This window comes from Xyrauchen texanus, chromosome 19 (genome assembly GCF_025860055.1).
Source record: "Xyrauchen texanus isolate HMW12.3.18 chromosome 19, RBS_HiC_50CHRs, whole genome shotgun sequence".
In the NCBI taxonomy this organism is placed as follows: domain Eukaryota; kingdom Metazoa; phylum Chordata; class Actinopteri; order Cypriniformes; family Catostomidae; genus Xyrauchen; species Xyrauchen texanus.
Window position 1 is genome coordinate 4943481 of NC_068294.1, and position 22468 is coordinate 4965948.

The following is a 22468-nucleotide window of genomic DNA, read 5'->3' on the forward strand; positions in this document are numbered from 1 at the left end:
TGACAACACACACGGCGGTGAAGGTCGGAGAGAGAGCTACTTGGGTGCACGCTAAGCACTGCAGGAGAGTTCCACCCTCATCGGAAGGGCAACAGGAGGAGGAGCCTAAGCAGCAACAACAACAACAAATTCAACAACAAGTTCCAAGATCGAGCCCAAACACCAGGTGCAAGAGTCAGGTCACTCAGGAGGAGTGATAAGGCCGGTGTGCAGAATAAAGCTATTTGTGCAGCCATAACCAGAGACATTGATAAGTGATGAAATGAGGCAACTGAGGGACGCAGTCATTCAGAACGTTTAGTTCTTGATACACTTACGGCAGAAAGGGGCAGAGTCTGTAAAATGCTGGGGATGTCTTGTTGTTTTAACATTCCTGATTACAGTGATAATATAACCAACATAATTGAACACATGAGAGAGGCCGTAAAATAATCTGAAAGGACTGACAACCAGTGGGCCGTGGTGGATTATGTCTTTATGGGGAGGATGGATGTACTGGGTAATTCAAACTGTTTTGCCAATTGCAGTGTTAGGAATTCTGATTCTGTTCTGCTTGCCATGCATTTTGAGATGTATTTCCAACTCAGCACAGAGATTGGTCAAGGCTGGGACGTCCATACAAGCAGTAAAACTGACCGTTTATCCAATAGATGAGACACACAAATGTGATGATTATGAGAGTGACGAGAGTGATTCTTTAAACTATGTCTGAGATGACTGAGGATCTGATTCTCAGCCAGGAAAAGCGATAACAATGTTCAAGTAGAGTGATCAGGTATACAAAAATCAGACATGAAGAGTGTAACTGTGATGTAAAGACTTGAAATGGTTGTAACCATTTATGGGTTTGATGTTGAGTAATGTTTTATTCTTATTTTGTTATATTTTATTTTTAGTCAAAACTAATGTTAATGAAAACCAAATCGTTTATCAGAGAATGATAAAGAGGAGGAATTGTTGTGGAAAATTTATATTTTACTTTCTTTAAGGCATTATGTGGATTTTCTTTCGATTCAATTTCTCTCCTCTAAGTATTTTCTTTTTCACCTGGCAGGCACAAAGACACACACACACACAGTAAAACAGATGGTCAAGGAAAAAAAAAGCCTTTTGAACTCCTCAATATGAGTACGGGACAGACAGAGTGATTATTCAGCCATAAATAAAGCCTTTTGTTGAGTTTCAGGGGTGTGAAACTCAGTGAAGCTCAACAAAGGACCACTGTCTTCAGGACAAGATAGCATTTATATGGCCTTTTTATGACCTCACAGATGTAAAGATCGTAAACCCAGAGGGCTTAGAAGAGCCATTGGTATTTCTAAAAAACTAGCTAGATCGGGTTTTAGTGGGATCAGTGGAAAATTACGGAAGAGGGGACTTTGAGGACGGGGGTATAAATAGGCCATGTGTTTTCTGTGTGAGTTAGGGTTTTTTTGTTCCTACTGCGAGGTAGCTGTTGCAGTATTTTTGTGAACAAACCTCTTTTAAAAGAATAAACTATCTTTTAAAATATAATTTGGACCTTGATGTCTCTTATTCTTGATGCATATTTGTTTAATGATTGTTTTTGCCACAACACATCCAATTAAATTTGAGGACCATTTTCTATCTGTTTATATACAGTATATATATGGTATTTATATAAATGGTTAAATACAATATAAATTGTAATTGTAAACCAATTAGCCAAAACATTATGACCTAATATGCTGTTCTCCTCCATGTGCCGTCAAAACAGCGCCAACCCGCCAAGCATTGGTCTCTACAAGGCCCCTGAAGGTGTGCTGTGGTATCTGGCACCAAGCCATTAGCAGCAGATCCTTCAAGTTCTGTTAGATGTGATGTTGATCTGCCGTGAATCGGACTTGTTGGTCCAGCACATCAATCAGATTGAGATCTGGGGAATTTGGAGGCCAGGGCAACACCTTGAACTCTTCATCATGTTTCTCAAACCATTCACAAACAATGTGTGCAGTGTGGCAGGGAGCATTATCCTGCTGAAAGAGGCCAACGCCATCAGGTAATACCATTGCTATGAAGGAATGTACCTGGACTGCAACAATGTTTAGGTAGGTGGCATGTGTAAAATTAACATCCACATGGATGGCTGGACCCAGGGTTTCCCAGCAGAACATTGCCCAGAGCATCTCACTCCATCCACCAGCTTGTCATCTTTCTATAGTGCATCCTGGTGCCATCACTTCTCAAAGAAAACGGGACTCATCAGAGCAGGCGACCTTCTTCCACTCCAGTTTCTGATGCTAACGTGCCCATTGTATGCACTTTTGATGGTGGACAGGGGTCATCATTGACACTCTACTATGGTCATATGGTCTGCGGCGACGCCGCCCCATACGCAGCAGGGTGCGATGCACTGTGTGTTGACACGTTTCTCCCGTAACCATCATTACAATTTTCTGTTACTTGTGTCACAGTAGACATTTTGTTGGTTCGGACCAGATGGGATAGCTTTCGTCACCCTCGTGCATCGATGTGCGTTGGGTGCCCAGGACCCTGTTGCCAGTTTGTGGTTTGTCCCTCCTCGGACCACTGTCAGTAACCACTGTTGACCTGGAGCCCCCCAAAGCCTTGCCATTTCTTGCCAATAGAACATAAAAGAGCAGGATTATGAAACGCGTATTAAGACAGAGAATATTCTCAACAAGCTGATCTCACAAAGCAGAAGGAGAACAGATAAACGTAATTATAATGGAAGCTCTTACAGGAACCCCACAATTACACCTCAACCCTGGATGAGAAGATCAGGTCATTGTGAACTGACTCTACAGAGGCAGTTTTTTATGGAGTAAAATGGGGAAAGACGGAGACATGCAGAATAGAAAATCTCCTTGATATAAGCATTTTTAACCTCATTTTCACACAGTATTATCCCAAACTCTTACAGAGACACACAAATGTGGTAAACCGACTGGAAGCAGAGAGGCGAGCAGCCCACAAGGAAAGAGAGGGGGGCACAAGCGAGTGATGGAGGAAGACATAGGTTGCCTATGGCAACAGAGGAGAGAAATCTATCTGGCTCCTTTGCATGGTGGTGGAGGATGCCGTTTTGATGCCACTTGGCAGAGGGGGGGTGTGGGGGGATCTCCTTTCCTTTCCATTCTGCAGAGGAAGCACAGAAAGGAATTTTTTTGCCAGCTCTAATCCTGTAAAAACCACTCTTTGCTTTCTTGTTGAATTGCGTTTGTTTCCTCTTTTTGTAAGCGCTGTTTTTGTCAGCAGGGAATGGCTGTGGGAAAAATAAATACAGATGAGGCTGAGCATTCTGAGCACCACATCTGCTTAATTTAATTAACTGTAGTCCACCAGAAGAACAGGATGATGAAATGTAAATGTGTATAGTAGAAGAGAGTGCACTGTATGTGTGTGAATATGTCTCTACTGAATAATACAAATAATGTGTAAGTATTTAACAGAGATGCCTGTGGAGTACGATAATAGCCCCGTTCCAAACCTAGTGAACTGGCAACCTGTTTACACTTCACATCCACACTAGAACAGCGTTTCCCTCCTCCAAAAACTGAGTGCTTCAAAAATGCTCTACATACTGTACTTTTTAAACAATGATGCTAGAAAACTGAAAATGAAATTTTCAATGAAATCAGATTAGTGTGAATGTGGCCTAAGGAATTATTGCATGTATATTTCAAGCACAAGGCAAAAGCAGAATCAGGGTTCCCACCCTTTTTGACCAATTAACATTACTTTTCAATGGCCATTCCAGTCATTTGGGTTTACTGGATGCAGGTAAAAAAAATAATGTTTTTATTTTTTATTCAGATCAATTCACTAATGAATCATTCAGACCGATTTGTTAATGGCTTTGACCTATTTATTCACTCAAAATTGTAATTTGCACACAAATCAGAAATTAGTTTGATTTGCTTACAAGATGTATTCTATACAACAGCTTAGATATTTAAGATAAGATATATTTTATCTTAAGATAAGAGAAAAAAAGTATATTCACCTCAGAAATTTCATTTCCAGGCCTAAAATTCACAAATTCACAATGTACCATTACATTACAAATGTACAATTTTCTTTGACCGTTGGCACCACCGTACTCAATGAAAAAAATAAAAATAAATAGCCAATATGGCAGATGAAGTCTTCAAAATTAATTCCATGCTTAATATAGTTTTGCATTGCTAACTTTTAATTTTAAGTCTAGTCATATTTTGAACATAAATACACTTTCTGTACCGAATGAAATATATTTATAATCAACATTTCTCACCATGTCCACCATTCAAATTGTTCCCTGTCAAAAAGCTACACTTTGATGCTGCGCTGATTTAGCGCTTTGGGAACAACTTTAGGGTTGACTAGCTGTGAATATGTGTGCAACACATCAATGAAATTGACCAGAATTTATAGCCTCTGCTGGTGACATCATTGGATGCACCTGTAGCAGGGCTATAAATAGATGCGTCACAGGTGCCTCGTCAGATCTTTTGTCTTCAGATCATTCTGTGTGTGTTGTGCTTCTCAAGCTGTCAGAACTTTCTACTTTCCTCTGTTAGGAGTTAGAATTGTGCGCAGAAACATTTCTCATGCCCTTTTCTTAAAAAAAAGAAGAAAAAGAATGACTGATAAACAAAGAAAGTGGTGTGTGTTCCCATGTTTATGCTCTTTGGCTGAAATGGACACACACCACTTTTGTTTTGTGTGTTTGGGGGAAGAGCATGCTGCTCTTGCATTGGGGCAGGGCGGGTGCAAGAATTGCGATCTGTTTACAGTCAAAATGCTTCACACTCGTCTCGCTTACTTTCAAGAGCCAGCGCCCTCTCTTTCATTGTGGGGCTCTCACATAGATCTGGCTGAGGAGCGAGAGACGGGTCGTCATGGAGGGTCCGTCCCTTACGCTTGCTCTCTCCCCAGATCCAGCTGATCCTTCTCATAAGCCTGAAGTGCTCTTCGGCACCTCTTCGGTTCACGAGGGGACGCTGAACCTCTGAACATTCCACGCACAATAATAAAGTGGCTGAGGAATTACTCAAGGTGGTTACTCGGGCTGTGGCCAGACTACAGTTAGACTGGCAACATGAACAAGAGACCCCCAAATGCTCCAAACTAGAAGACATATTTCTGTCTGGTGGCCAAAAATTTTAAATAAAAGGGAAGGGAACACTATATCAGTCCCTTCCTTTCTTTGATTACCTCCATGACGAGCTCTCTCGTTCATGGAGGAAACCTTATAATTCCAGTGTCTTCATGCCCTCGACGTAGACATATTCGACTATCATGGGTGCCGAGGCACAGGGGTATTCAGTGATGCCGCCAGTAGAAGAGACACTTGCGGGTTATCTCTAACCTGGCTCGGCATCATCACTAAAGAGACCCACTCTCCCCACAAAGCCATGCAGGACCACCTCCACGCTTGTGGGGAAGGCTTATAAGACAGCAGGTCAGGCTGATGCTGCTCTGCACACTATGGCAGTTTTACAGGCGTACCAGGCTGATCTGTTGAAGGACCTGAGTGTGGGCACCACGGTCGATGAAGAGGCTTTCTCTGAGCTTCGTCGAGCCATGGATCTGTCTCTCCGCGCGACCAAGCAGACTGCCCGCACCATTGGCTCTATGTCGGCTTTAGTCAGGCATCAGAGACAAGGACCAAGTTTTCCTTCTCGATGCCCCGGTTTCGCCTTCTGGCTTATTTGATGATGCTATGAATGTAGTTTTCACCAGGTTCCAGGAGGCGAAAGTCACGAGGAAGACTTTGGGCAATTCCTTCCTCGCTGCACTCAGGGGGAGGGGCCGTCGGCCACCCAGCCCTGTCCAGGTCCTTCTAGAAGGGAGGCTCAGAAACAAAGTGTGGTGAGTCGTGCTCCCCCTCATAGAGACTGGGGACTGCCTCGTCACCCTCAGCAGCCCCCAAAGCAAGACCTCAGGGCAGTCATTTCTAAGAGGAAAACCCTGAAGGTCTTGCGCCCAGCCTTGTGGGGGTAGCCCCCTCGGGATGGGGTGCGTGTATCATCAACTTCGACCCTCCCTATACCCCCACGAAACCTCTCCATTCCCACCGCCTCTGGTGTTTCAGAAGTTAGACACTTCCAGCGAAACATTGGGTATACCATTGCTTCCTGCCTTAGTTCAGGACACAGAACACTCAACATCCCCTCACCAGATGTGTCAAAATTAATACCTATCTCAGAGAACCTGGCAGTGTGGAAACTCATCTATTTATAGCCCTGCCACAGGTGCATCCAATGATGTCACCAGCGGAGGCTATAAATTCTGGTCAATTTCATTGATGTGTTGCACACATATTCACAGCTGGTCATACCTAAAGTTGTTCCCAAAGCGCTAAATCAGCACAGCATCAAAGTGTAGCTTTTATCAGGGAACAGGGGTTACAGTTAAGTAACCGGAGACGATCTCACGGTAACAACAATGAAACAGATCCTTTTCACATTTGCTTTTGTAACATAGAAGTACACTATAGAGCACAACAGTCTGGTAATATTTTCCATGGATTATGTCACGATTCCCTTGTTGTCTGCCCTGTGTTTCACTAGTCTTTGTCTCAAACTCCTATTCCCTTTGTAAAAAACTACACTACCCATGATTCCCGGCCCTCATCACTGCCAGCCCTGTGTCATTTATGTCACGATTCCCTTGTTGTCTGCCCTGTGTTTCACTAGTCTTTGTCTCAAACTCCTATTCCCTTTGTAAAAAACGACACTTCCCATGATTCCCGGCCCTCATCACTGCCAGCCCTGTGTCATTGTGCTCACCTGATCATCGTTTGTCATCATCATGTCTCCTGTGTATTTAAACCCTGCTGTTTCTCCATTCCCCTGTCGATTGACGATGTATATGGATGCTTGTTTTCATGGTTCTTTATGTTTATCCTGCCAGTTTCCCATTGTATGTTTTCCGTGTTTTTGTTGTGTTTCCCCATTGCGGGTGTTTCCTTTGTTTTGGTTTTGTTTGTTTAGTTTTCAACCCTTCCAATAAAGCTAACCCTGCACTTAGATCCTCGCCCCTCGTCTGCCTTCCTGCTCATCATAACAGATTAACTGATTTTTAATATAAACATATAAATAACTTAGAAACCTCTAAAGACATATGTACCATGCACTCCGAGGTTGCTAATCATGGTTTATGCTTCTGTTGAAGCCATCAATCATCATCATTTCAACTTCATTGTATAAAAATCACATTTAATAGTGGAATTCCTGGTCAACAACTACACTACCCATGATCCACCAATCAGAGAGTCGGTCTTCCTTCAAACTCAAACTACTTATTTATTAGTATATACTGGAATATTTTACAATAAACGTGAAATATATTGTTTCTATACTTATAATCATCTACCTAAAGTCAATAGTTTTAAATAATTCCATCAATTTATCTGATTACGTCATTCTTAATGCTTCATGGGATTGTAGTCCATGCCCTCATGAAAAACGGTAAGTACACAATCTTGTATCTTTGTCTTTTCGTCCGATTTTCAAATACTTTTCTGCTTCAAATCAAAGTTTGTAAAGTTGTGATTCACTTCTTTTATGAAAGATTTTTTGAAAAGTCAATAGGAAAACATTTATGGGAAATATACTTCCGGAAGCACTGTGCCAACCTATAGGAGGGTCAATTTCTATAGGGGATGAAGGGAGACTATAGCAAAATATTATTTTTGCTTAGCTATTTGTTCCAACAGCAAAAGAAAAAACCCACTATTGCTTAAAATAAATAAACGAGTCAAAGTGTCCAATTAACAGAATGATTACTAAGATTAAGCAAGTAGTATTTTGCTGGCCATGTGATCTCAACATGGCAACCCCCATGAGGGAAACCTCCCCATGTAGAATAAAACTGCTTTTATAAGGTTACTGGTATGACTGGAGTCTTCATCTCATGTGAGTGTTCAAGATTTTTGTCGAGGAGAAACTCATGGAGGCAGAGGGATGGACACAATTGCATGGTTTATTTACAGAGGGAATGGACAAGAGGAGTAACCAACAGGTGAGGCTATCCAGACACAGGTATGCAACGAATAGCAGGTGAGTAAACTCCAAACAGGGAAATATAACAATATACAGATGAAGGGAAAACTCAAAGTCTTTTAGTCTTTACAGGAAACGTAAACAGAACAGTAGAACCCAAATGCTGGGGAACAAATGGAGGAACCAATGGGGAACACTAAACTCTGACGAGGGGAACAATAACAAGTATACTAAATATGGCGTGAGAGAGGGACTCCGGTGAATCCGTTACAATTTTATGATTATGTTACAAAATTACTATTCAAATCTTCAGAAGAAAAAATCTGAGTGCACCTTTAATACAAGGGAATAAACAGTGCACACACACACAGTGGAAGTGTGAGAGGGAGAAAGTGAAGTCAAAACCGATGCATTAGGTTAAAATAATTTTCTTGTGTGTTTTTCTGTCAAAATTACAGCATTTGGAATTATCCATCAATGTTTCAAAAATCAATAATCAGTACCAGATTTCAATTCAGAACTAATCTACCCAGCTCTGATAGTAAACATGATTTTACCATAGTAATGTTGTAGTAACCATGACTGTATGGTTAACCATGGTTAATTATCATAATGCAGTGTCACGCTAATTAAATACATACATAACTGTCAGGTAATATATTTGAAGTCTGCCATCACAAGAGTTGAGTAAAAGAGTATTTTTATTCTTTTTAAAAGAGTAGCTTGACTGTATTATCATTTACTCACCCTTATGCCTTCCCAGATTTGTTTGACTTTCTTTCTTCTGCAGAACACACATGAAGATTTTTAGAAGAATATCTAAGCTCTGTAGGTCCATACAATGCAAGTGAATGGGTGCCAAAACATTGATGCTCCAAAAAGCACATAAAGGCAGCATAAAAGTAACCAAATACGACTCCAGTCTTTTCTCCACATCTTCTGATATGATAGGTTTGGGTGAGAAACAGATAGTCAAATTCTTCTCCCTGCCCATTAGAATGTGAATCCCCAAAAACACAAGAAGAAGAATGTGAAAATGAAAGTGAAAGTGGAGATTAACTGAGCAGGGAGAACAAATTATAGTAATAATGTATTATCATTTTCTCACCCACACATCATATCACTTTTGAAGACATTGATTTAACCACTGAAATTTTGGCAACCATTTCCTTGCATTGTATGGACCAAAAGAGCTGAGACATTCTTCTAAAAATCTTAATTTGTGTTCTGCTGAAGAAAGAAAGTCATACACATCTGGGAAGGCATACCCTTACGAAAACTGATAATTCATGGCAAATTGATAATTCTCACATGCAAATGAGATTTGCTTCAAACTTGTGGCAAATTGTCCATTGTTGCCAAATGTTTGCTGGTGGTTCACCACTACTGGCAAAGCGCTGAAAACTTCTGGCAAACATTTGTGGCACATCAAAAGCTAATTTGCATGTGAAAATAATGAGCGGCAAATTTGCTGCAAGTTTGCGGCTAGTTTAGACTTTTTTGTAAGGGTGAGCAAATGATAAAATCATGTTCACTACTATTGTTTAGTATTTATTTAAACAACTATTAACTTCTTTAAGTTATGAATAGTTTCAAAATATTTAGCAAGAGATCACAATATCATACTTGATTGGCTTTTTAAACTTAAGCAAGCACCTAGCAACAACCAAAACACCCTACAGCACCCTAGCAACCACCCACACATCCTAGAAACCACACAACAATGCACTAAAAACAACTCTTAATAACTTATGCTATATGTCTGAAATTGTTCACTCATTCACTAGTTCCTATATAGGGATTGGCAGTGAGTTCACTATATCTCAGCAGTGAGTGAACAAAATGAGTGAATGGATTCGGAGGCTGACGTATCGTCAGAGATCTGGGGCTGTTATTATGGGCAATTGACCATTGAATGTACACTCAAAATCAGATTGCATTGTGGGTAAGAATGAGTGAACAGATGTAGGGAATGAATTCGGGCACTACTACAAATTGGCCCACATCAAAAATAGTACACTAAATAGTGGATAGAGGGTGATTACACAGACACAGCTTTAGAAACTGCACAGCAACACCCTGGCTACCACCCACAACACCTTAGCATCATCAGAGAAATTAAAATATTCGGGTTTTTTTACTGTTAAACAGCAAGACTTGTTTTTGTACTGTTTGGTACAATCTTTTCATGCTTCTGATGCCTAAAAATGCAGTCTAGGTAGGCAGCTCCCTAAAGTTTGGGATGAAGTCAACATAAAACAGCAAGCCCTTGACACAAAGATTGTCATTAAGGAGGCTGACCTCACCCTGACCTGAAGACCAATGCAAGACAAAAGAGAGGAAGACATGTTTCACGTATAGAAAATGGTCCTCTGAGACACAGCTATATGAAATGTATTTGAAAAGAGCAATAAAACGTCTGTTAAACATCTGCTGAAAATAGTCATCAACCTAGCACAATATCATCTTCTAAACAGCCTCTTACACAAAGACACAGCATGATTGTGTTTCAAGAGCTGGTTTATTTAAATATATTTAAATATTTTAATTTCTTTGTGTTTTCAGTTTGGGTTAGCAAGCTAACAGATTAGCCTGATAGCTTAGTTCTTAGCAAACAGAAGAAACCAAGTTATATACGTATTGATACAATGAATGCTTTTGAGGAAAAGCTAGGCACTGGATTTGCCAGTTTGCCTGGATAGTGGCAACAAATAAAAAAATAGCTTTCCATTTCATGCTTTAAAGAGCTCTTCAACAACAAACCTTCACTGAAAAAAGTAGCCTACTATGATGTAACGAAATAATAGCGACATGTCAGTCTCCCTGTCTGGTAGTTCTTGTCCAGAATAAGCTGCAATGCCAAGTCAAAAGTCTGGCTACACACACACACACACACACACACACACACACACACACACACACACACACACACACACAAGCTCTCCTGTGCTGCTAACAATGACAGATCTGCACTGCTAATTACTGAAAGTGAGCGTGCATCGCTATCTCCCACTGCAACCATGATGCCGATCGTCATGGTGATGGCTGCAATCCAGATGTCTCAACTTCTAAGCTAGATGACACTGACAGTATGCAAGCAACATTTGATCTTTCTCTGGTTCTGCATTAAGAAACTTAGGCACTTTGATGAAGCTATCGTCATCAAGCATGTTCTACAGTAATGATGGAATACGCTTACAGAAACACACAGATCTCAGGGATCTGTAATCTCTTCAGTAATCAAAATACTTTTTGAATGTAACTGTATTCTAAATACCAATGATTGTAATTAAAACTGTAGTGGAAAACAGTTGTATTTTAAATAAGTAATCCTATTACATGTATTCTGTTACTCCCCACCCATGTCCACAATTCATCTGCTGGTAGTAGGGATGCACAGAAACAAAATCTGTCGGTTTTCGCGCTGACAGAGTAAGAAAGCAGAAAATATTGGCCAAAAATCTGAACAAAAACTGTTACTTTAAAATCAAGTAACAGAGACACAGACATGAAGAACATGCAGCATTTATGTGTAATAAGATTGTGCTTATAATTGAGATGCGCATCTGTACAGTGTTTGTATGTGTGTCCACACGAACGAGTGCAACAGAACAAAAACACAAAGGAGTTCATGAAAGTTCATGAAAATTTTAAATGCAAACACACATTCTGTTGGTATTTGCATTAGTTGCCAATTAAAATCAACATTCCCAAAAGTAATGAAGCGACCGCTCTCTTGAATATCAGTGCAATTATAAAGAGTTTGTTCCATGGGTATTCAGAGGCTGTGAGCCACCATCACATATCTTGGTAAAATATCCCCACCTACTGTTTGACCCAAACCGCACTCAAAATCAGCGATGTCAAACATTCGAGTCCATTTCAACCCGCTTTGCATCCGCCTTGTGCAAACGGGCAAATTTAAGCTTTTTGTCTAAACCTTTACCAGTGAGTGAAACTGTCATTTATTTACAGATAAACTCATTTATTTACAACAATACTGACGATATGTAGGTAGTTGGCACATGTCAAATTAACATCCACATGAATGGCCGGACCCAGGGTTTCGCAGCAGAACATTGCACAGAACATCACACTCCCTCCACTTGCTTGTCGTCTTCTCACAGTGCATCCTAGTGCCATCACTTCTCCAGGTAAAGGCACACACGTACATGGCTGTCCACGTGATGTAAAAGAAAATGGGACTTATCGGACCAGGCAAACTTCTTCCACAGCTCCAAAGTCCAGTTTTGATACTCGTGTGCCCATCTTAGGTGCTTTTGACAGTGGACAGGGGTCATCGTGGGCACTCAGACTGATCTGTGACTACACAGCCCCATACACAGCAGGGAGTGATGCACTGTGTGTTGTGACACATTCCTTCCATAACCATCACTGAAATTTTCTGTGACTTGTGCCACAGTACACCTTCTGTCTGTTTGGATCGGACGGGATAGCCTTCGTGGCCCTCGCATATCGATGAGCCTTGGGCGCCCAACACCCTGTCGCTGGTTTGTGGTTTGTCCCTCCTCTAACCACTGTCAGTAGGTACTCACCACTGCTGACCTGGAGCACCCTACACCTTGCTGTTTCAGTATATGCATACATATACTATAGACAGACAGACAGATAAATAGATAGATAGATAGATAATTATTCCAAAGTTTAATAAAAAAAATAAAAATAACAACCTCTGTGGTTCTATCATAGCAGAGAGCATAACAGTCAACTTGCATGTTACGAAACTACTGCCCATAGAGGGTTTATGGGACAGGAACGTTATGCTGTTTTATGCTCTGCTTGTAGGCTCCAATTGGTAGAAGAGCTCTGGCCACGAGCGGACACATTACATTACAATAAGTGTTTATGTTTGTGATATATATATATATATCAGTATACCAATATGTAGTTTTAAATCCAAATATATTTTAATCTGAATATATAACTATAAATCTATATAAGTATATGTAAACCCTTATTATTTGTATGTTAATCCTGAATATATTCATGTACATTTATAAGTAGAGTAGTATTGTTTATAAATATAAATTAATGGTCAGGCATGTTTAAAGACAATTATTTTCCATATTTCACAATAATAATCATAGTAGGCCATTTTGATGACTTACCATATTTCCCGTTGGCCGTTGGCCGTTGGCCACCCCACCTTATAGTTGTATTGGGATCAGTCATTAAAAAACCATATCAGTCAACCACTATTATACAGCAGGCTATATTTAAATGTAGACAATACACAGCATGGGTGTTATTTCTATAATTAATCTCTTGCAAACATAATATTAATAATAATAATAATAATTAAACATTTATTTATTATAGAAACTATATACTATACCGTATACTATATACTACTTATTACAGAAATATTTAATAACATTTTATAATTCTACATAATTAATTTGTGTGTTGTAGAAATGACAGAATGTGTCTTTTGTCTTTCATTGTTGTAAATTCCCTCAAGCTCTTGTACATTCACAATATATTGTCTGTTCTCTGGCATCTCTCTCACTCCAACTTGAGTATGTGTACACTTTCTGAGCTATCAAATGGCGACATGCAAAAAATGTCACTGCAAACAAGAGATGTGTGAATGAGAGAGAGATTTTGATGACGTGTCAGGCAGCGTTGTTGAGTCTTGCCTGGAGATTGTGTTGAAGCGCAGACCGATTTAGGTGATAGAGAGATGGACAAATCTGGTGTGACACCCGAAGACATCAGACAATCCTTCAACCTCATATACCTGACATGTTCGTTCAGTGCCTAGGACTTTCAAAGCCAGCTTTGGTGTTTTAAGAAAACAGACTGGAATATCTGACTCACCTGTGCTGGAACGAATGGTTTCATTGCCCACAGTTTGTCCCAGTAGGTCGTATTGGTTGAGTCTAGAGCTCTCCTCCTCTACCACCACAGAGTTAGATGCATTCTTTGTCCAGGTGTACGTCACTTCCGTTAATGTGTAGGCATCTGTAGAAAGTGTGGACACAATTAAACCCACCAGATTAATGTTTGACATTTTAAACCAAACTCGTAATAAAATATGAGTGGTGCTTGCCAGTGTGAAACTCGCCACAACAATGCTACATTGTTGGATGCCTGTGGTTTCTAAGGTGTTAGGAGCAGTTTGTAACACTTTGCTGGTACTGCTATGGTGTTCCAGGTGGTTGCTTAATGGTTCAAGTCAAAAGACCACCACCCCCAAGTCCTTATGATATTCTGGTCTCTAGATGTAAAATTGTCCCTCCATCAATGGACGTCTTTGATTTGAGGCATTATTCATGCCCAAGCAGGACAAGTTATGTGCCAAAGTTTACAATAATACTCAGGAAGGTGTTTGTTCAATCCACAACCCTAATTATGGGCAATAGTAATAGCGATGCTTGCCTTGAACAACACTAAAAAGAACCAGTTTAAAGAGAACTCGATGATGAATGAATGAATGAATGAATGAATCCACCTATTGTTACTCACAGCTGCCAAATTTGAGCGGACAGGAGTGGAAGTCCATGGGAAAATCTTCGAGATGCATTGGACACTCGGCATGGACTGTCAACCTGACATTTACATACACACAGAAAAACACTGAAATCTTAAAGCATTTACATATTTAGTATTAGTGATGCACCAAAATGGAAAATTCTTGGCCGAAACCAAATCCGTGCACACTGTACAGAAAAGCGGAAATGCTTATTTTACCTTTGTTTGGATATACATTAATTACTTTTGAAAAGTGTGACTTTATGATAGGAATGAACAAATTGTTTGAAAAATCCTATTGCGGTTATATTAGCAAATATCGCAAATGATTTGAACTGCGATTTGATAAACATCTCATTTAGCATCTCATACTCTTGTCACTTACACATCAAGGCTAAAAGAACAGAAATAAAAACTACATCTGGTAAGACACCTAATTAAGTTTTTACATTGAAACATGTTTAAGTCAAAAGCTTAAAGTCTCTAGTTTAATGTAGTTTGGTACACTGTAAAAAAATTGCCAGGATTTTACAAGATTTAACCATAATTTCTTACAATAAAATACAGTTTTTAATATTTTACTGTAAACTCAATGCAGGCTAGGTCATTTTCTGTCACAACACAACAAATCACTGTGAACAAAATAAATAAAAACATTGCAATGCATTATGGAAAAATGGTTTTTCGTTTCAAGTTGGTGTTTAGTGTTTTCTTTGGATGGGACCTTATCTTGTTGAATTCTATTTAAATTTCTCTCAGTTGGTTCAATTTTGTTTAGAACACAATTTATATAGTACTGTAATGTAATGAGAAAATAGTCAATTTAGTATTTGACTGTATTAATGTGTGTCGGTTAAATCCAAGATTTAAATAATATAATTAACAACAGTAAAATCTGTGGGGGGAAAATGTATCACCTAATTTAAAAAATCCAAATATTCTGACAGTGTGACTAAGTTCTCCTTTAAAGACTCCTTTCATCAGGCTCCTACTGATTAAACTACAGTCATGTCTTGAAATTTCTGTATTTTCCTACAATCGGAGAGCATCACAAGAGAACAGATTTTACACAGGTGCAAAACTGATAGCTTGTCCATAATAATTATAAAAAATGTATCATAGTTATTCATAATATCCATAGTCTTAACAATGATATTTGTAATAAGACCATGGTAACCATGGGAAAAACCATGCATGGCTCCTCACGACCATGGTTAGTAATTATGGATTGTATATAAAGAACTTTGGCATTTTTGTAATGAAGAACAGCAGTCTAAATACATTTAGAAACCTTATCTGCCACAAGTACCGTAGTTAATACAGTTAGTGTTACTACTGTAAATCCATAGGAAATTTTTGTTAGCATTGTGATCTGAAAAATGAAAAGCCTTCTAATGGATGCTTTCTCCTATTTTCTTCGTCAATGTTGTTTGAATGTGGGGTTGTTTGATCTAAACTAGTTTCATCACCGAGACATAAGAGTTTTGCAACAGACAATTCTGTGCCACATTCAAACAGGTTTCGCAATCTCACTGGTTCACAAGCGCATTTAAAATAGTCTGTGCTGTGCGGTTGAGATTGTGACCAGTCCGTGAGTAAACGCATCTGCCCCATGCTCGCACAGCTCTTTCCATTCCGCTGTGTTGATTATTGATCCGGGTAGTTTCTAGCACTGTTGATAATGAAGTGTGCTCTCTGTGAGTTAATGCACATCTGTGCTCGCACTGCTCTATTCATTGAGCCGCTGTCATTCCGCTTCTGACGCGAGCAAAATGCGCTCCAAAACATACGGTTATGATGACGGGGTAGGCTTATTAATGTTCACGAGGAAAGCGCTAACTGATTGGAGAGACGTTCCGGTACTCTGCCATCCTTCATTTCAGAAATTAGCTCATGAAGTGAAGTGAGTCTGACACCTTTGTGTTATGCGGTGATGTCACTGTGAGTTTGTGTATTTATTTGTGATGGGGTCTCTTTTGCAGTGTATAAAGCACGCAGCACTGCACCGCTCCAGAATACATATATGGGAAACACTGCATTTTAAATGAACAATGAGGAAGGGATGTTTGCAAAGCTAGGCTATAATAAGTTTGGTTTTAATCTCTTATTCACTTTTCATCATGAGTTGTCATTCAGGCATGCAAGATATCAACACTCAGCATACAAAACTCAACGATTGTGACAATAACAAACACTGTAGATAAAAAAATACAGATGATCATAGTGATTCTACAACACAGCACTGCTACATTACAACAATTCATTGATCCTGTTCACTGTGATGTCACAGTAAGCAGCTGTCTTTTATTTGTAATAAATTGTAGAAATACTACTGTAAAATATACTGTGAAAGCAGAGGTGGAAAGTAACGAGTTACAAAGACTTTCGCTACTGTACTTGAGTACATTTTGACATGTATGTGGGGATATCTTGTTTACTTGCTACTATATGTCTAAAATAAACGTTTTAAATACCTTAGAAAGATACAATATCAATAGTGTCGGAAATTAACAGGGACTCTGGGCAAAAATGACACCAAAATTGACAAAAATCTCCCCAAAATTCAAAATTTGAGGGCAAAAAATGTCCACACAATGAGTTCCCATGTTTTATTAATAATATCTGATTTAGTTACAATTACATACATTGTGATCTTCTTTTGACTTTTCACTGAACATCATTTTTTTCCCGCTGTCCGGTTCCTCGCACATCGAGCGCACATACGGGCTCTCCACTTCTATCAATCCACATCAGTCCGGGATTGTAATAATTCCGTAACCTCTCACCCCTCTTGTTCAAGATAAACTGTCCTAGCGGGTAACACTCTCACTCACGGCGCTGTACTGTGCTTCCCTGCCCTGTGCTGCTGTTTATCTGTCTGAAAAGCCTCACTCGCTTGAGGCCAAAAGTAAGTAAGTTATGGATGTTATATATAATGAAGGTATGAGAAAACACAAAACACAATGTAAACAAATGCTACAATTTACTTAATAATTATATCCCGATATGTAAAAAAAAACAGTGGGGGTTGATAACAGTTTGTTTAATAATATCATTTCATATCTGAATAATTGCTTGATAAATTTCCTCCTCTATGATAATGCATTATATTAGTTTTATACAGTATGTTAACTTAATAGCCAAAATACTTGGACATACATGAATGAGAATAAACCTGAAATAGGAATGTCTTTCAGTCACAATGCACATGATATAGTTTAGAGACGATTTAGAGACATTTAGCATGTTACAAATGGCTATTATATTTAAATAAATGTTTTATTCTTAAAATGTTCTGTTTGTCCAAGAATCCTCTTGCAGCAATGTAGATCTTTGTATTTAAATGCTGCTAGTTTAGGACCTGTGAGGAGACTGTGATTTACTTGTCTTTTTGTTGTGCATCTGGTCATCCACTTCCCTCTCTATCCTGGTCAGAGATATTTTTTCAAAACAGTAATGCATGGAATAGCCTTTCATCTCTCTAAAACAATAGACTTTAGGAGCAAATAGAATATCAGGAGAAATGGGTTTCTTTTTGCCTATTTTTAAAACCAAAATTTGACTTTGAAGTGTAAAGCAACTTGTAAGATCTCAATACCACAGCAAATGGGGAAAAACCCACTGTATTGTGATTCCCGCCTGGTAGCGCAACCATTTTCAAATGTTCTAATAATACAGAAATTTTCTTGAGTACCAAATTAGCACTTTAGAATGCTTTTGTAAGGAATAGGTGTCACAGCACATGTTTGCCATCACGGTAAAGAAAAAATGTATTAAATACCACTTAAAACTATAATTTCAAACCATAATAATATTGACAATGAATGATTTTTCCAGTATTTTTAATGCAATTTCTTTCAAGAACAAGAATGTCTTTGTTTTCTAAAAACGGAAGCCTATACTATATTGTAGAGCGGAAGAGGGCGGGGCCGGGCTGGAACAATGCATGCCCGGTCCTCAATCAGCCTGATGGGGGTGCGCGAGGAATAAATGCGGCTGGTGGCGACGGTTCAAGAGAGAGAGAGAGAGAATTACAGGCAGCTGCTCTGTGTGTTTATGTTTGTGTGTTTTTCGTTCAGTTCTATATGAAACTATTATTTATATTGTCAAGCCGGTTCTCGTCTCCTCCTTTCCCTTAACCCGCTTTACATTGGTGCCGAAACCCGGGAAGGAGGACGGATGCCCGTTGCGGAGTCCTCGACACTGCCGTCCACTCAGGGGAGTGCCACTGCCATCCGCCGGGGGACTGAGTAGCCTGACTTCCCAGATGCGGAGAACGGCCGCTGTCCGCGAGGCGAGTGAGGAATGGACTCCCCGACCACCTGGAGCGAAGGGGCTGAGGAGTGCCCTGCCATCCCCCAGAAACACGGAGGGGTCAAAAGGACCGCCGTACGCGAGGGGAGGACGGAAGCAAATCCCTGACCACCCGGAGTGGTAGGGCCTCAGCCAGTGGTGGAGGAGAGTCCCCACGGGTCGCCAAGAATGCGGAGGGGCGTTCTGTCCGCTGGGGGTCCGCTGGAGGAGCAGCTACCGTCTGCCTGAGAGGGTGGAGGAGTGATCGGGGACCACGTGACGGCGCATCAGAGAACCGGTGAGTGAGATTTTTTTTTCTCTCTCTCTCTCCTCTCTCGCTCTTTCTGTCGCTCCGTGTTGGCCTTTATCCCTCACCTCTTTTGTTTTGTTGTTGCTTTTACCCTCCTGCCTCCTCCCAGGTCGAGCAAGGCAGGGATGATCTGTGGCAGATGGGGCGGAAGGCCCGATTATCATTCCAGGGGCTCCCCGGCCTGAGGCAACGCCGGGAGGAGTGTAGATCTGAGGAGGGCGGGGCTGTGCTGGAACAATGCACGCCCGGTCCCCAATCAGTCTGATGGGGGCACGCAATGGATAAAGATGACCGGTGACGATGGTTCGAGAGAGAGAGAGAATTACAGACAGCTGCTCTGTGTTTATGATTGTGTGTTTTCCGTTCAGTTTTGTATTAAAACTATTATTTATACTGTCAAGCTGGTTCTCATCTCCTCCTTTTCCTTAACCCGCTTTACATATACATATACATATATATATATATATATATATATATTAGGGCTGTCGATTTAACGCGTTAATTCAGTGCGTTTAATTTTACAAAAATAAACGCGTAAAAAAAAATTTACGCATTTAATCGCACTTCACCCAGACCATAATTTGGAAGGTTCCTGAGAAATGCAACCTTGTAGTACCACCTGTTTACTCCAGAGGGCAGTAAGTGAAACTTCAGCTGTATGAGCAACGTGCAGTTTATACAGTGAAGAAAACACTTCAGTAGGCGTTCTTGCATTCAAAACACTCAAAGGGATATCAAGATGTTTAAAGATTGAGTATTAAAAGTTGACACAGTGACCTAAACATTTTATGTTTATGATGCAGCGCAACCGAGACGCTACACAAGCATGTCTGACTGTAGAGAGATTTAATTGTGATGTTGATATATTCTTTACATTTTGTGGTCTGCAAACAGAATTTTTTTTTTCATTTATTTTGGAGTTGTCTCTACTCGACTTGTTTTTGGTCTGATTTCAGCAAAATTCTTAGAGATCATGTTATTCCCAGCTTTCAACTTTGTTTTGAAAATGTTTTATTCAATTTTTTTAGCAATGACATGTCTCGGACAAGGAATATTATTTGATTAATGTTCTGATTTTGTTGGCAAAGTTTAGTATTCATAAATGTAAGTATGGTGGTTATAAACCATTAGTTTAATTTTTAATTCAGAAGTTCAGCAATACCTAAGAACTATTTCCAATTTGAGTAACAAGAAAGCTGTAAAGTGTATTGAAATATGTAAACAATTTGATATTTTTATTTAAACAATTTATTTATTTTCCTTTTTGTTGTTGTTTGTTTTAATATACCTTTTGGCTCTAGACATAAAAGTTTTGTAAGCATTAATTTAAAAAATCATAATAAATCTCAACTGATTGACAAATTCACTTGTGAAATGGATTGCTGTGAACTGTGTGCCAATAATTGACTTATGATCAATAATATGGTAGTAAACAATACATTGTATTCTAAAGCCATTTTTTGTATTGTCTTATCAATGATGAACTCTTCTGCCACAAGAATGTAAAGCATTTTAATTATCTGAATATTTTTTATTTATATATAAATAAAGAATATTCATATATATATATATATATATATATATATATATATATATATATATATATATATATAATTTTTAATATTTAAAGATAACTATGTATAATTATATATTGATATAATTATGTATACTGCGATGGACTGGCTGACCTGTCCAGGGTGTCCCCGCCTTTCGCCCAATGTTAGCTGGGATAGGTTCCAGCCCCCGCTGACCCTGTACACAGGATAAGCGGTTGACGATGGATGGATGGATGGATAATTATGTATAATCATTATATATTTAATTATTGTTATATAAGGGGCTTTCTCAGCAAATATTGCATATGCGATTAATTGTTATTAATTAATTGGGACACCAAAATTTAATCGATTGACAGCCCTAATATATATATATATATATATATATATATATATATATATATATATATATATATATATATGTAACAATTACTTGAGTAGTTTTTCAGCAAACTACTTATTTACTCTTACTTAAGTCATCATTTTTCTCAGTACTTCTACTTGTACTCAAGTTCATTATTTATACAGTAGTAGTACTTAAGTAAAAAAAAAAATTACTTTCCACCACTGCAACTAGTAGCCAGGAATTTACTGTAAACTCACGCAAATTTTTTTTACAGTGTATGCTATTTTTAAAATGTCATTGATTTATCGCGAAAAGGCATACTGTTAAACACAATGACCACATACATGGACTATAGGCTCATTTTCCTTAAATTATCCTGTATTCACTGTGCATAATCACATTGAGAATATGCTTCCGAACCTAATTTTTTTGCTTTCAGAGGCTTTATATGGAGTTAATGTACAAATGTGCATTTCAAACTGTTCTGACACAAGTGCAGACAGACAGCACACTGGAGGTTAAGTCAATCGATAATTAGAGAGCAATGGGGCATCCTATAGCTCTACAGCAAAAGTTCAGTTTCAGGCTGCAGATGTTGTTTAAACTACTTAACATGTTTGGCAGACATGCGACAATGGTTATCAGTACATAGATTCAGAATTGATCATGTATTATTTTATTTGATCATGGTTGGCAGTGATTGGATGATGCTGGCCATTACGTTGAATCAGAATTAATTATGCTCATTTCTGATGTAATGTCTGTAACATCTCAAAAACATGAATAACCAACACTCATGGAAACAATTTCATTAAAATAAAATTGACTTTCTATGGCTTGGTATTATTTAAATTTCACAACTTAGTCGCACTGTCCACATCTGAATACATCATTGTTTAGGAAATGTTTCTTAGGGCTTAGGGCTACTAGATACAAATCAAAAAGGGAAATGGAAAATGCTCACAGCGGTCATGCTCGGGTCTCAGGAATATAAGATCACAGTTCCATTCATTCACTTTGAAGTGTAACGTGAATGCTGACTATATTCATCTAATTACAAGACAGCCTTTTGGGGTCTAACAATCACACTAGACAATAATTTATTACAATAATTTGTAATACCTTGTGCAGCTCTACATATACTGCCCTACAAAGCCAAAATGCAGAAACTTCGCAATCACTACAACTGAGAAAAATAACAAATTGTTATGGATTGTCCAGCCAAATGGGGATTATCCAATATTCACACTCCATCTTCTCTACATCTGAGCATAGATGGACCAAACCTGTCTTTTACAGGACAGATCCTAGAAGTGTAATACTGACTTGAAACAAACTATTTCAAATATAGATCTTACCCTTATTAGTATTCTTAGAACTGTTAATTCTAGATATCCATTTTGGATCTCAGAATATTTCTAATCTATTTTACTATTCTCTCTATTTCGTTCTACTCTGTCTATCTTCCGATTTCATTCTGAGAGTTTCTCTGTCT

The 22468-nt window shown here is 39.0% G+C and overlaps 1 protein-coding gene across 1 annotated transcript in view; it reads right to left on the reverse strand.

Annotated features, from left to right (window-relative positions):
* Positions 1–22468, reverse strand: part of LOC127659536 (gamma-aminobutyric acid receptor subunit alpha-2-like) — a 162827-nt gene that overhangs the window by 58028 nt on the left and 82331 nt on the right. Inside the window, exons 6-7 of the mRNA XM_052149401.1 lie at positions 14463–14545; positions 13815–13958 (exon numbers count right to left, since the gene is read on the reverse strand). Of these exons, the coding sequence (XP_052005361.1) occupies positions 13815–13958; positions 14463–14545 (227 nt within the window). The remainder of the gene's footprint in view (positions 1–13814; positions 13959–14462; positions 14546–22468) is intronic.